Here is a 16579-nt window from a genome sequence, read left to right on the forward strand (position 1 = left end):
TCCTTCCAATCTCAAAAGAAAACTTTGCTTTTGGTGGGGAGGGTGCAAAGGCAACCATGGTGTAAACTGTGGTGAAGAAATAAATTACATACTGCAACTTCACGATCTCTATGTTAAGATTGCGCTCACAGTTCACCATAAAGATTCCTTGTTAATCCAGGCAGTCAGATTCCAAGGAGGACTGAGACAGTGCAGGAACAGGCAACACCACTAACATAATGAGTTCACATTCACCTCCTGCTCTCTCAAACAGTTGGGAGTTAATGTCACTACTTGCCTCAATAAAACAACACCAAGTTGAAGGAAAGAACAGCAAGAGGGGAAGCAAGTTATGTAGTAAGGAGGCGATATGCAGTGAACGAGGAAAATGGAAAGAAAGACATAGTGAAACAGGCAAACAAATGTCAGTGTCAGAAATGAAGAAAAGAGAAAACACAAATCTAAGAGAAAACACAAATCTAAGAGAAAACACAAATCTAAGAGAAAAGGTACACTCAAGAGGAAAATGAAACACAACAGCAGATGCTGTTAACTCTCAGCTGGTCAGAACCCTGACAAAAGGTCACCGACTTGAAAAGGATAACTCTGTTTTACTGTCCAAAGTTGTGGTTAGATCTGTTTAATATTTCCAGCATTTTCAGTTACTTCAGATTAACAGCATTAACCACACTTGATTCTTGTAGATGAGTGAGACCTGGCAGAATCCAAGATGGTAACAATAGTTCCAGTTGATGACTTCAAGAAATTCAAATACATTGGAGCTGGGTACAATGTTTCATTATTATTCTGCACCGCTCAAAAGCAACTTTATCATCTACAGCTTGTGTCCCACCTGTAGCTTGGTCACTCCCAAAGGTTGCACATCATTAGTGTCATAGCAAGATGGCTAAATTCATTATTGTTAATGTGCTGTGGATTACATTCCAAACAAACTTAGCATGAGATATATTCCTGAAGAATGCACTTAAACAGGGATTAACACAAAATCAAAACCCATTTATGGGTTCACACCATTCTTATTGGATCTTCCTGCAAAAATGAACTGGTTAGCAGTAAGATAAGTAATCTCTTTTCCATTGTTAAGACAGATTTGAAATTACTGGAAATGTGAAAACAGGCTGTTAATATTATACTCCGGAAACAAAAACAAATCCTGGTCAAATTGTCAGAGAAAAAGTAACATTTAAAGCAGAAGCAATTTCATTGGAAACAGCCACATGCCTTTTAAAGTTAAATCTATATTAATAGGCTTCATATTATAAGTATTTGCTTTATTCAATAAGCTTATCGTAACAACAGAGCCAGAGAGTAATGCACTTAGAACTATAAACAAATACAGTACAAGAATATAGTATTATGCATTCGAATAAAAGCATAATATACTAGAATAAAAGTCTAATATACCTGGGAGCAGACACTTTCAAGTAAATCTGTGTCAGAGCAGTGGAATGCAAGGAGAAAACAGGGGAGTGTGCAGGGCCAACATATTCCAATAAAGGGTGGGGCCACCAAATCCAGTGAACCCTGGATATCGAGGAATATAAAGGATGGAAAAAGAAAAAAAAGGAGGCATAAGGCAGATATCAAGGGCTCAAAACAGTAGATACCCCAGAGAAGTATAGAATGCACAAGGGTGCCTTAAAAAGGAATCAGGAGAGCAAAAATGGGGCAAGAAAGAATAATGGCAGGTAAATAAAGGAAAATCCGAAATTAATTTACAAATGCATCAAGGGTAAAAGGATAGCCGGACAAAGAGTAGGGCCTATTAATGTCCACAGTGCTAATTTGTGCATGGAGCCAGAGGACGTAGGTAAAGTTCTAAATGAATACACTCAGTGTTCATTAACAAGAGGGATGAAGCGGGTATAGAAATCAGAAGGACTGGAAATTAGTATTGCTAAACAGGAGGCTCTGAGTGGTCTGGCAGGCTTAGAAGTAGATAAATCTCCAGGGTTGGAAGAACTGTATCCTAGGCTGTTGAGTGAGGCAAGGGAGCAAATAGCAGGGGTGCTGGCAATATTTTCAATTCCTCTCTGGACATAGGAGAGGTGCCAGAGAACAGGAGGATAGCTAATATGGAATTGTTATTCAAGAAGGGAAGAAGAGATAAACCAGGAAACTGCAGGTCAGTCAGTCTAGCCTCAGTGATGGAAAAACTCTTGTGAGCTATTCAGAGGGACAGAATTAATCTGCACTTGGAGGGGCAGAGATTAATCAAGAATAATCAGCATGTTTTTGTTAAGGGGAGTTGTGTCTGACTAACTTGATTGGATTTTTTTGAAGAGGTGATCAGATGTGTAGATGAAGGTGATGTAGTCTGCTTGAACTCCAACAAAGTTTTTGTTGAAGGTTTCACATGGGAGACTGATTGCAAAGTTGAGACACCACAGGATCCAAAAAAGTTTGACTATTTGACCCAGAAGTGGATGAGTGGCAGGAAGCAGAGGGTGATGGTCAATGAATTTTTTTTTGGATTGGAAGCTATGTCCACTGGTGTTCCACAGGGATCAGTCTTGGGGCCCTTGCTGTTTGTGGTATATATAAACGATTCAGACTTGAATGGAAGAGGGTTGATAAGCAATTTTGCAGATGATATGAAAGTTGGTGGGATGGGAAAAAGTAAGGAAAATAGTCTTACATTACAAGATGATATAGGTGGGCTGATCGGTGGCAAATAGAGAAGGGTGAGGTGATGGACTTGGGCAGGACAAACAAGAACAAACAAGGAAAGAGAATACATAACAAACTTGAGGACCCCGGGAAACACCAAGGATCAGAGTGACTTGGTGTGCATGTACACCAGTCCTTTCAAGCAGCAGTACAGGGAGATAACATGGTGAAGGAGGCATGTAGGATACTGCCTTTATTAGCTGCAGCATAGAGATTAAGAGCAGAGAGATTTTGGTGGAACGGTGTAAAATGTTGGTTAGGCCACAGCTACAGTATTGTGTGCAGTTCTGTATTCTACATTATGGGAGGGGTGAGATAGCAGTGAGAAGGTGCAGAGGAGATTTACCAGGGATCTTGCCTGGGATGGAGAGTTTTACTCATGGAGAGAGATTGGATAGTCTGGACTGCATCCCTTGGAGCAGAGGAGACTGGGGGAAACATGATCGAGATGCATAAAAATGAGGGGCATAGAAAGACTCAGCTTGAAGAGACATTTCCCCTTGGTGGAAGGATCAAAGACTGGCAGCAGAGATTTAAGGTAAGGGGAAGGAGGTTTACAGGGGATATGAGGAAACATTTTTTTCATCCACAGGATGGTGGGAATCTGGAACTCACTGCTGCTAAGGGTGATAGGGGCAGAAACGCTTGTAACATTTAGGAAGTAATTAGATGTGCATTTGCAATGCTAAGGGTACGGGTCAAGTGCTGGAAAATGGGATGAGAATAGTTAGGTGCTGGTTTTTGACTGGTACAGACTTGTTGTGCCAAAGGGTCTTTTTCTGTGCTGTAGATGTCTGTGACTTTATATCTTTAGAATTAATCCAATCATTCAAAATTGAAGGATTAGGATTAGAGACGTATTTATCAACTGGATTATTCTTAATTATCTTAAAAGATTATTAAGTAGATGGTTTTCACTGTGATTCTAGTAGATGACCAGGTAACAAACATGGACATGTTGAGGTGAAATTATCAGACGGGAGTCTTGGAACACTATTTGAGTTTGGTCAGTTGAATTGGAAACCCTCAATTCATCTAAAGGAAACCTGGATCTGTACCTGAGACACTGCAATCTGTGAGGCTCCAGACCAGGCTTTGGAAAGGGGGATTAGAATAGGCAGCTAGTTTATTCCGCCAGTAGAGACAAGATGGACTGAATGGCCTCTTTCTCGATGATGTAACTTTTCTACAGTTCTACAACTGACTTTAAATTACTGGATGATTAAATACTACAAGGTGCTTGTTGGCAGCCTAGCATTGTTATTAAATGAAAAAACACATCCACAAAAGAAATGTAAATTCCAAAGAAGAGCTCAACTTTGTTTTTTAAATAATGAAGCTTCATGCCTCTTACAAGCATGCACAATTATAATATTAGTTGATGAGTGGCCACTTTCACAAATAGTCTGTTTGTTCAGGATTGTAGAGCTTCTTTTCACAAATTAAAAAGATGTAGGCTAAAGGGCACTTAATTTAGAGATGATATTTAGGTTTATGAAACAGTTTTAGTTTGGATGATTTTTAACAAGTGCTATTTTATGTTCAAAAAGTTAAGAAAATCAATCAGACCCGAGCCGATTCTAGTTAGCACTGGTCATATCTGAATACTAAAGTAAATGTCTTCAATCTCGATTTTACTTAACAGGAAACTAGATCTTTATCAGGAAGATAAATCTTTGTCTGGATTTTTGTCCATCTTTGAAATGCAGGAAATTTGCTATAAAGCGCCTTCAAAAGTGCACAAAGCAATGTGAACAGATTTTCTTTTTCCAGGCTTCGCGGTCAACAAATTCATAAATGGAAAGGACTTGCACTTATCATAGCATCAGATCTCAAATGTCTTAAAGTGCTTCACATACAGCAAGTCATTTTTAACTGGAAGAATTATTACAAGGTAAAGAGTCATATTATATATAGCAAAGATCATTCAAAAACCACTATGTTTTTGATGGTCTTGATTAAGAGGACTCCCAATCTCACTACAAGTCTCACCATCAAATTCTTGAACATGGAGACAAAGGAGCCTTCACGGCAACTTGGGTCCAAAGGGTGACAGCTCTGACAATTCAATATACCCTCAGTATGGCAGTGGAATGAAAGGCAAGCTGAAACAACACCTTCTGACTCAAAAGCAGAATGCAACCATACTGACTTCATTTATGAATAATGCATCAATGCCAAAGTCACAATACAGCACACTTCATGAGAATAACATAGGCAATTAACAATTGCTTGTTGCACCATTCCAGCTGCCTGAAATTCAGTATTTGCTGTTCAGATTTTTAGGCTAACTTTTAGGTATTCAAGACTGATAGCATATAGCTCTAAAATATGGAAGACTTTTGCCACAGAGCAGAAGAATCTGATGCCATACTGCAGGTGCAGAGTAAAAGTCCCTTTACTCTTAACCAAAATCGGACTTTAAAACACTAACCTCAGAACACCCCAAATGTACCAGGGAAATGCTCTCCATTTCCCACAATCACCACCCATAAGGTCTCACTAAAGGAGACTGAATTTTTGCTAATCAGTGCCAAATGATCAGCTATTTTGCTGTGATTCCATGATTGTTAGGATTTGGGTTCCAAATTCATTTCAGGTTAGGCATCTGAAGCTGTACAAAGAACAAGATGATAGTCATGCAATCAGACTGCGTTGGATGCAAGTCCATTTCCCAGAAATGAAAGATTTATGATGTTGCCTCACAATATGCACATATATTCTTTACAATACACTTTTCTTGCAAAGAATTTGATCTGGTCATCAATACCTTGAGAAGCCAGGTGAGCACAGAATCTCTGTAAGGCACAAACTTATTTTTGCCCTTTCCTCCCACTTGGTCCGCTAATGCAGAAATAACCAAACCTAGTGTTGTAAGTGACCTGAGAAGAAAACAGAACAAAAAAAAAGAACTTACAAACCTCAGAGATATGGCTACCTTAAATGTAAAGAAAATTTGAAAGAATAAAACAAATGGTGTCTGCATTTTTGGTAAGTAACAAATTGTATCTCCCTTGTAAAGACTTATGTCTAATAATAGACAATGAAGAGCTCTTAAGTGAACATCTAATACTTCAATGTACTTAGAAATAGTGTATGAAAAGCAAAAGCATTAAAACACCTAGTGCAACACTAACGCTCTTTGTGTTGTACATATTAGCAGCCTGATTATCCAATTAAAAGAACAATAATCACTGCCTCAGTCACACCCTGTGGCAAAGGATTTTGTGTTCCAACAAATTTCAACATGAAATCAGCACTAAACTTTCTTAGTCTTTGTGTGACAATTAACTTGATGACCTTCATCACTGTTTCCCCGACCATTCGAAGCAGTATTCATTGAAGTCACTCATTCAATTTGAGTCAGAAGTCTGTTCTTCCAGGAACCTCATGGTCTTGAGGTAACATAATCACCTCATCTCAAAGACAATTTACAGGAATGTGTGCAGTTATGAAAAGGTAGGATTGAAAACAAAATCAAACTAATGACATCACATGGTCAGGCAGAATGAGCATTCTTGACTGTATTAGAATGCAAAGGACTTGAGAAATAACAGTTATCCAGAGTTCTGCTGGTAGTTTCTTTTCCTGTGCTAAATGAAAATGTTGCCCTGTTACCTTAGCTGAACTGTCAATGCTATTAGATTTTGGTTAACACAAGAGGAACTGTTGTAGGTTTCGTACAGTGCACATAACTCCGTCTCTTGTCTGATCGCATGAAGGAAAGCAGGTGAATAGGTTCTTTGGATCAATATAATCACAATTTAAAATTAAAATTATCCATCATCTGCATCAATTACTATGATCAATGGAAAAACTGGATATGGTACCTGCACTTATCTCAAACTAAAACATGCTGTAGGACCATTTTAATCAAGTACTGAAAGCTGCCATCATGATTGAGGTATTAATCTGAATTCAGTTGCTGTCCCCTTGAGAAAGCTTAAAAAAAATCAATATCAAATATGGCTATCAATGTCAAGAAATGAAAGAAATCCTATTATGATTCTGACTCCAGCATCGGCAGTTCTTACTACCTGTCTAATCAATTTTTATTTTGTGTGAAAATATGGCAATGGTATACAAACAGCAAGTGATTATACTAAATCATTATCCATTGGGGATAGGGCACAGAACTTCCCGTGGATAATAAAAACACAGATACTGCTCCTATATAACTCCCCTATCTACTGCAGAGGACTGTGTGATCCAATCAGATGAGAGGATGACCTCATGAGTATGTGAATCCACAGGCAGCAAATTCACAGATAAGGAGTAGAGTGCAATAGCTAATAGTCTGCTTTTGTGATGCTGATTAAGGGGAAAATGTCGGAGAAACTGAAAAGAGAACATCCCACTGTTCAATAAAAAGTGATCAATTGTATCCACCTGTACAGCAGCCAGGGCCTCAATTTAACGTCACATGTAAAATAAGACGTCACTGACAGAGCAGCTGCAGTACATCAGTACTGCAGCCAAAAGTCAATTTAGATGGAGTCAAATTTTTGAATGGAGTGTAACCCTTAACCTGCTGACAGTTAGCAAGCCACCAAATCAGGCAAATGGAATTGAAATTGGGGAGCATAAGCTTTAAAATATCCATCTCCCTCACCTTGACTGAAGTTATCTTTTTTGATATCAGAAAGTTATTCAGATATCTTGAGTTACACTGTTTCTTACTTGTTAATGTTACTGCCCTCCTTCAAACGTTCGCCTGCAGCTCCCGTCTTAGAAACTCTCTCACTTCCAGCCAGATCTACGAGGCTCAACTTACTTACTTTCTCTCCAGAAGTCTAGAAATTGGGAAATAGTAAGTGGATAATCAAATCTGTAACAAATATAAACTGAAAATGATTTTGGATCATTCAAGCAATCATGTCAGACTATGCGATTCTCACGTCACAGCAAGGGGACACAGACTTACGCCACTTTGGAGATCACAAAGTGTCTGAGTTAAGGTGATGCTGAACACAGCATGAGAACGGCTACTTTCTTCATTCATGTTGGTGGCAGCAACTGTTCGCGATTTGTTTCCTTCGGACATTAGGGATTCAATATCCTGCAACATACCATAGATAAAATTAAACAATAATGAAGCCATCATCATCCAGAGGTCAAATATGCCTTTTTGGCAAACTTTAAAAATCATTTCAACTGCCAAACCACTTCATTTTTCTATCCCAGGAAAGGAATGCCGAGAGAAATACAATAGTAAAATATCCAAATAAAGTAAAAGCGAGTTGCAACACAATGTCAAAGTGTGAGAGTGGATTATAAACATGATCAGTTTCTCCAAAAATATTGGATTAGAATATAAAGTCATAAATTTGAAGGCAGCTCAAACATTAACTCGCTTAGAATGAAGGAAACGGGACATATTCTGTTTATCCAAATGTCTGGATATCTATATTCGAAATCTGGAATAGCTTCTAAAATGACTGTGCAATTTTTGATTCGTTGTACAAGATTAAAGGTACTGAAAGAACTAATGCTGTAGGTGCAATAAGCTCTATCTGAATTTGATGATGCCAGAGAGACTCTGGCTGGAGAATCAGTCGTCAGTCTTGCACATGATCCCAAAGAGATCAGAAATGACATACCTGGCTCCTGATAGTCTTAAGTAATTATAACTGACTAGTCATCATAATTTGCACTAATTGCTACATGCAATAGTACTTGTCCTCTGAGGCAAATGTCTCTTCTTCTTAAGATCTACCAGTGGTTTATCCCTCACCACTAATCAATAAGAAGCCAGGCCTCTAGACTCAGCATAAAAGAGGATTAGCGTTACAGTGATAGCGTCCCCACCTCTGGACCAGAAATCCTGGATTCAAAGTCCAATTTGGTCCAGAAGACCTTACAAGTTGATTAATAATATCTGAGAGAGGATTAAAAAGACTCATACGGTGCACAGGTGGTCCACCTGCTCCAGAGATGCATCATAACATCTCTGAAGAGGTTAATTTGAAAATATCTAAAAAAATTGGCTCAGTGGCAAATAGAGGGTAAATGTAGATTGGCATAGTGGTAATGTCACTGGGCTAGCAATCCATAGCACCGGGTTAATCTTTTGAAGGATATGTGCCACAGTGGGTGTGTCCCTACCTCTAAGCCAGAAGGACCAGGTTCAAGTTGCACCTGCTCCAGACAACAGTCATAACATGTCTGCACATGTTGATTATCAATAACTACAGGAGGATTGGTTCAGGGCTCGTAGAGCAATGGTAGTGTCAGTATCTCTGAGCCAGGCAGCATGGGTTCAAATTCCACGTGCTCCAGAAGTGTTTCATATCATGTCTAAATAGGTTGATTAAACACAAAGGGCTCTGGTGACACAGTGGTAGCATCCCCACTTCTAGACCAGAAAGGCCAAGCTCAAGTCCCACCTGCTATGGAAGTGAGTCATAAAATAACCAAACAGATTGATTAAATATATCTAAAAAAATCTAAAAGGAGGATTAGTTCAGGACTCTTGTGAAGTAGTGGTAGTGTCCCTACATCTGAGCCAGGAGGCTAGAGTTCAAGTCTGATGTGCCAGAGGCTTTTAATAACACAACTGAACAGGTTGACAGATAGTCATTTCTTACCTGTTTGGCACGCCATCTCCAATCTTTATAAATGTCACGTGATCCACTATTTGAAGGAGGATTAGCCATATGTCAAATACTTTCATTTGCAGCCCTGATTTAGTTATCTTTAAAGGGGCTGCATTCAAATTTTTGGTTGCATATCAGTCCCACACTCCTAATCTATGGGTACTTCTGCGGTGTAGTAACTGGGGACATTGGGAGGCCTTCTTGTGTTCCTGGCCAAACAGCCCATTCATAGGTCCAGGCAGTGAGCTAAGGGTGTGGTCGAGTGTAGGACCAAACTGCTAGTCCCTCTTTCATGGTTAAATCCATGCTCGAGTGTCCATTGAGAAACAGCTTGCGGTATTCACCTGCATAATAGAGGTCTTTAGGGACTGGTGGGATCTGCATGGGCTGGGGTGCATCATTACTCCAATAACAGATTTTTGACTTTATTTTCTTAAGTTTCCATTGCAGTATCTGAAATTTTAATTGACTGTTTCAATCAGTCTTTGTTGCAGTGCTCCACTGGGCACTGTCCAACTTGTTTAAGTTTTGGAAACCTGAGTTGCATGAAGCCAATTAATTAGTTAATCCTAGCAGATGTGGTGCATTCTTGAACTGATAACTTCCAAATCACACAGGGAGCACTAGTCATGTAGCATTTCAAAAAACTGAAATGCTGATGTTGTTTGAATTTAATCATGAATCATTTCATATTCAGGCCAAAAGGTGTAGCGTTTAACGCACATACTTACTTCAAAACAAGTAACAGCCAGCTGCGACAAGCCATCTACATATGGGCCCAATACTTTATGCTCTCTAACTTTCAAAGTGTGCCGACTCCTAAGAAAGAAAATTATTTTAAATAATTAAAAATGAGATCAATAATTTAGTGTTAAGTGAGAACAATTTAGTACTCAGAGGTTTAAAAAAAAACTTTGAAAGCTTATGGCATTTGTAATGTCAGTTGAAAACAACTCTCAGATTTTGACAAGTAAAATCTAGACCCCACATTGTAGAGAAGTGAGAAGGAGCATAGCAAGAGAAAGAAACATGGTCAGTATACTTTAACAGGTACTTCAGCGGTCAATCACTTGCTGTCAGCCACTCTGAAGTCATTTTAAGGAGAGAACCCAAAAGTGAAAGACTCTATAAACATAAAAAGGGTGAGTTGAGAGGGGTGGCACACAGCATTAGTGAGAGATCACAAACTGAACCAAGGTAAAACAGTGAAATGTTATGTGAAAAACAACAGTCTCAGTGAAAAGTTAATTAAGATCATATGATGCCCAGCATCAATGGTCATTTAATGCTTCCTATTTCTTATTTCTTATGTAGAATCTGTACCCAGATTGATGAGCATGATTAAGGAGGCATGACGTTCACCACAAGGCATTTGGGAACTAAGTGAATGGGACAAGAAAGTGTGTGTGTCTGGATTCTGAAAATAAACCATGCAAGACCTGAACATGTGCAAGTTAGGTTGGTGAATTCGGGTATAGGAAGTGACAACGAAAGAGAGGGAAAGTAAAACTGAGAAACAGTGAGACCAAGAAACATTAGAAACAGTTAAACTAAAACATCTTCAGTGAACAATTAAACTGTGAAGAAATGAAACTACAGTAATAATTAATTTTGAGGAACAGAGAGCTTACCTGGTAGTAATTGATCGCACCAATAGAAAGAGAATACTTGGATTCAAAATGACAACTTTCTCACGATTTGACTTGGTATCAACTATTCAAGTGCAGGTACAAAATGTCATGTTGGCAATGCACTTGAATAGCAAGGCAGACAGCAAGATGCTCTTTTTGCAGAGCTAATGGCAGAGAGTGCAACTCAAGTAGCAATTTCTTAATTCCCACATTTAATCATTGCCTGAAGTCAATGTGACATCTCTACATATGATGTGGAGGTGCCATTGTTGGACTGGGATGGACAAGGTCAGAAGTCACATGACACCAGGTTATAGTCCAACAGGTTTATTTGAAATCACGAGCTGTCGAAGTGCTGCCCTTTCACCAGGTGAAATGACAAAGGGGCAGTGCTCTGACCAGGTGTCAGATGACTTCTGACCACATCTCTATGTAAATAAGGCTTAATAAGACTATTAGGTTCGTCATTCCTTGAAGCATTTCTTTGGGCCTATGTGTTGTATTTTTAAATTCACTCATAGGATGTGGATGTCACTGGCTGGGCCAACATTAGTTAGCCATCACTAGCTGCCACTCAGAGGATGGCTATGAGCTGCTTTCTTAAACCATTGCAGTCCACCCACAGTGCTGTCAGGACAGAGTGTTCCAGGGTTTTGACCCAACAACACTGATGGAAGCACAATGTATTTCCAAGTCAGAACAGTGTGTGGCTCGGTTGGAACCTGCAGGTGGTGGTGTTTCCCAGTACCTATTGTCCTTGTTCTTCTGGATGGTTGTGGCTGTAGGTTTGGACGATGATCAGGAACCTTGGTGAATTTCTACAGTGTATCTTTACATGGTACGCATTATTGCTACTGAATGTTGGTGGTGGGGGATTGAATGTTTGTGGATGTGGTACTAATCAAGTGGGCTGCTTTGTCCTGGTTGGGGTCAAGCTGCTCGAGTGTTATTGGAACTATGCTAAAGAAGCTTATTAGTCTATTTTGGACGATGCAGCTACACAGCAAATCAAACAATTTGAATTTGCGCTCATTTGCGCTACAACGAAGCAGCATATCTGTATTCCTCCATTAGGAATATTTATGTTCTCTCAAAAAAATTTGCATAAACCACCACGCAACAGCCACCGTTGCTCAATAAAGTTTCATTCACTACATAAGAATAATTTCACTGCTATAATATGGCTACAAAAATGCTACTTATTTGTAAATACTTCAAAAGAAGAACACTACTTAAATTACTACATCAGATATGAAACTTTCAGTGTAACTGCTTTCATCACCACTTCAAGATTACTTCAAAATGAACAGTTTCACCAGTCTGCAGATCGAACACATCAATTTTCATCATGTACCGAGCCCCCAGACCACCCAATGCACACAGTAATTACTGTGAGTAATTTGGCAAAAATAAGCACACTTCCTCCATAAACGATACAGAGAAGGCAAAAAGGAAGCCAAAACTTCCGGCAGCAAAAATACAGATTTCCACAATAAAAGCAGCAATTTTGGATGAACCCACGCACCAGGCTAGATTAAAAGGCACAAATGTTACATTCAAATTTATTCTCCTTCTGCTTATCCAGAAAAGCAAATTAAATCTAATGTCTGGAAAGTAACTTGGATATTTCTACTCTATCACTGTGTCTTACTTCAGCTGACTAATGTATTTGCAAAACCTGACAGCATGCAAACATCATGTTCTGCCAACCGGGCAATGATGTAGATAAACTGGGCTCTACCACTGTAAATTTTCACTCGCAGGGAGAAGGGTATGGGTTAGTGAACCATACTTACACTCCAGACCTGATGGCTCCATTGCAGGGTTGGTTGGCACCCCCTTAGATCCCACAATTTTCATGAGATTGGGTGAGTTTCTCCATGACTGATTGTTCACAGAGGTGTAATTAACCACAGCCTAATTGGAGAAACTTTTGAAAAGGAAGGTCAAAAAGCCTTCCTTACCTATATAGTCCCATGCCAACTCATGCATAATGAAGTTTGTTGAGACCCCATAACAGTATTATCTCCACTGAAACAGATATAGAAAGATGGCAACTCTGCATGTTTGACAATTTTATGACAATATACACTATTTTCTTCTGTGATCCATTTTGTCAAAGACTGAAGGTTTACTTACACAACATAAAGAGGTCCCAAATGCTTCTCCAGTCTGTTGCTGATATTTCAAAAGTCTGGCTGTTTGATGCATTTATGGGCTGTAGCAGGAGTTTCAGCTAAGAAAATTATTTTTAGGTAGGTCCAAACATGCCATTGTTAGGATTCACTGATTCTGTACTGTGTGAACAGGCATGGGAGCACCACGAATTGGCACAGAGATAGCACAGGGAGTTAACAAGGTGTAGAGCTGGATGAACACAGCAGGCCAAGCAGCATCATAGGAGCAGGAATGCTGACTTTTCAGGCCTAGACCCTTCTTCAGCCTTTCTGCTCCTATGATGCTGCTTGGCTTGCTGTGTTCATCCAGCTCTGCACCTTGTTGTCTCGGATTCTCCAGCATCTGCAGTTCCTACTATCTCTGGGTACCTTGAACAGTTTGTCTTGGTACTTGACCATCCTGTGGCCACCTTCGATCTGTTTCTGGGGGGCAGTAAGTTAAACTCCAACCCACATCGACCCCATCCCCGGAAAGCAAAAATCAGATCGGATGGGATACTTCGTACTGGAGTGGATCTGCCAAGTTGGGAAATTTTCAGATTTGTGATACCCGCCTCAGAAGCAAGAATCTGGCTCAAAGAGAAGGAGGAAGGAAAATGAAGGAGATTTCAAAGGAAAATTTGGGAAAAGGGTGGGGGGGGAAGGCTACAAAGGAACACAAAAGAACGCAAGAGATATAGATATCTGGATGGAATTAGGCACTGATAAGAATAGTGCAACCCACCTCTTTCATCCATAGTTTAGAGACAGAGAGAGAGAGGCCCACAGAGGTAATTGGGAGGAAGGGGCAAGTATTAAAATGAAGAGACACAGATTGGCATAGGTAATAGGAACACATTTCAGGAGACAAAATCGGTTGGAGGCAGACAGAAAAACTTCCAAAAGGTGACAGGGGAAAATATTGCAGGAGAGATGTAGGGTGGTAGGGAAAAAAAAGAGTATGAAACACATTTTTTAGGAAGCAATAATACATGCCTACAGATTCTCGATAGTACATGTATCATCAAGTAGGTGTCTACCACCTCTTTAATCTTGGCTCCAGCTTTTCCCCTCCTCTTTCCATGCATTTCCTTATATCGTTCCAAACTATTCAACTGGTGTCATTCATTCTCCTTCAAAACAAATCACCCATATACAGGAAACCTTTTTGCAAGCTGAATCTATTGGGAGGAGTCAGTGACGTGGACTGGACCAGTGATCCAGAATCCTAGACTAATATTTTGTGGACATAGGTTCAAATCCCACCTTAGCAGATTCTGAAATTTTAATTCAATAAAAACCTGGAATTAAAAGCTAGCCTAATGGCTACCATGTAATCATTGTCAATTGTCACAAACGCCCATCTGGTTCATTAATGTCCTTTAGGAAAGGAAATCTGCCATCCTTACTTAGTCTGGGTGATGTGACTCCAGAACCACACCAATGTAGTTGGGTTTTAGCTGCCACCTGGGCAGTTAGGAATGGGTAATTAATACGGGTTTAGCCAGTGACATCCTCAGCCCATAACTGGGGGGAAAAAAAAAGTCCCACATCTACATCTCTACCATAAAACGTCACTAACAAGGCTGCCAAATAACAATCTAGACTAGGGACAAGAATCAAGTATTCAAAAGATTATGCCACTAAATCTAAAACATCTGGAGTTACTTTATGCCAAATTATATTTAAGTTTTGTCAATCTTGACCTTGGAGTGCTTTAGTCAGTTGATTTTGGTTTGAACCACTGTCCATATTGGCCACTGCGATAATGAAAAGGTTTTGACAGACCTGCACAGGAAATAATTTGGAATTTTTAAATATAATTTTAATCTTAACCTACTTCAATCTCCACTGAAAGCAGCTAGAATTCCAGACTTAAAAACGAATCAAACAAGAGTGACTGGACGACTCAAAAAAGTGTGTACTTAACAGCTGCACTCTGTTCTAGCCACCCACATTTGAAATTCCACCGAGAATAATTCTGACTGGATTATTCTACAAGTAACTACTGTGGACTTGATGGACTGAATGACCCCTTTCTGTGCTTAATGGTTTTATATCTGTAGTAGTTTAGATTGCATGCATATGGCACTTCAAGCCTTTGAGATCATATACCCAATCTTCTGGCAAGGCAGTTTGTGTCTGGGCAGGCAGCACTGCTTCGGATAGTTTGTTCAACCTAACTTTTCAAAAGACAACATGAGGATAAAGTATGGGTGGCTGTGGGGGCTGGGAGTACAAAGAACAAGGAATATTCCTCGTCAACCTGGATAATGGGCTTTCACATGGGTATGCTCTTTTGTTGCTCTGGCTGGCTCCTCTTGTACCTTATGGGAGGAGGCAACTTCAATGCCATTTGGACAGTGGCGACATCAAGAAGGACATGACAAACATGACTAACTTAATGTAACTCTTCAAACATGTTGCTGAATATCAGAGTTAACTGAGAACACCTCTACAAAACTGTCAGATCATGAGTAGAGGTTTATGAAACCGAAGGCTACAAAAGAATAGCTTAATCTGACAAAATAAAGAATGTTTTGTTTCAAGACTCCAGTTCTCATCTATTCTTTAGTAAACTTCCAACAGCTGGAGAAAATGACCCAATGCAAACAAATTTCAACAAATTTTCCAGACCGCATGCAGAGAAACTGATAGGTTTTAAAGCAAATGTTAAATTCCCATTGTAGCAGACATTTCAAACTCAAAACACCACTTTGCAAAGAAAAAAATGTATTGCTGCTGTTTGAGAGATTCACTTTTAGGTCACAAAAGTACACTCAACACATCTAGCTTTTCAGCATCTTATTATCATGTGAAAGATTTACAGCACTAAAAAAAATGTTAAGCCTGGGTGTGGTTCTGTTTTGATTCTTTCTAATCTGCTATTGCTGGATACTCACTCTCTCTAGGGACTAGTGAACAAGTAGTAAATGTCACTGAATACATCTGGATTTCAGTTTAAACAAATTAATAGAATTTCACAGAACCCTAACCCTAACCCTAACCCAATAAAAATACAACAAACTCTTCAGGCTACTCAAGGCTCTTGGGCATGCAGTATTCCTGATGAAAGAGGGTAGAGGAACAAATTCCAAGCCTGCGAATCCGTCATCTGGAAAAACATAAGACTGTTTGAACCTCCAAAACTGCAAGGAGGACAGGAGAATAGAATGGGGTAGTGGTGATTTATGGGTGTGGGGGCACTTGGGGGGGTGGGAGTGGGGTTGGAGAGCAGGAGTCAGCACCAGATATTTTATTTTGTGAAGGTTTTCCAGCAGAGTCTGTGATGCACAATTTGTAATAAATACATGTGTACAGAACATATACAGAACATAGTACAATGGGTTTCTATATTTCCAGGATATTACCTTTAACATCAAAGGAGTTGCATTAAAACTAAATTAAACCAAGAAAGCTTGAAGATCATGAGTTACAAAATTGACTCAACATACAACAATGAGAATCCTTTACTTTTTGTTTTATTAATTTTTGATCTAACCTCCTTTCAATATTACATTTTGAA

General features: G+C 39.4%; 1 protein-coding gene across 5 annotated transcripts in view; it reads right to left on the reverse strand.

The window, feature by feature from the left end:
• Positions 1-16579, reverse strand: part of kif13a (kinesin family member 13A) — a 270920-nt gene that overhangs the window by 100271 nt on the left and 154070 nt on the right. For 4 of the 5 annotated variants that reach the window (XM_048611497.1, XM_048611502.1, XM_020509948.2 and 1 more), the window contains exons 7-10: positions 9998-10085; positions 7595-7729; positions 7351-7463; positions 5441-5552 (exon numbers count right to left, since the gene is read on the reverse strand). In XM_048611497.1, the coding sequence (XP_048467454.1) occupies positions 5441-5552; positions 7351-7463; positions 7595-7729; positions 9998-10085 (448 nt within the window). Of the gene's footprint in view, positions 1-5440; positions 5553-7350; positions 7464-7594; positions 7730-9997; positions 10086-16579 lie in introns of those variants that run through there. The other variant, XM_048611508.1, reaches the window with a different exon arrangement.

This window comes from Rhincodon typus, chromosome 2 (assembly GCF_021869965.1).
Source record: "Rhincodon typus isolate 14 chromosome 2, sRhiTyp1.1, whole genome shotgun sequence".
Taxonomy (NCBI): Eukaryota; Metazoa; Chordata; class Chondrichthyes; order Orectolobiformes; family Rhincodontidae; genus Rhincodon; species Rhincodon typus.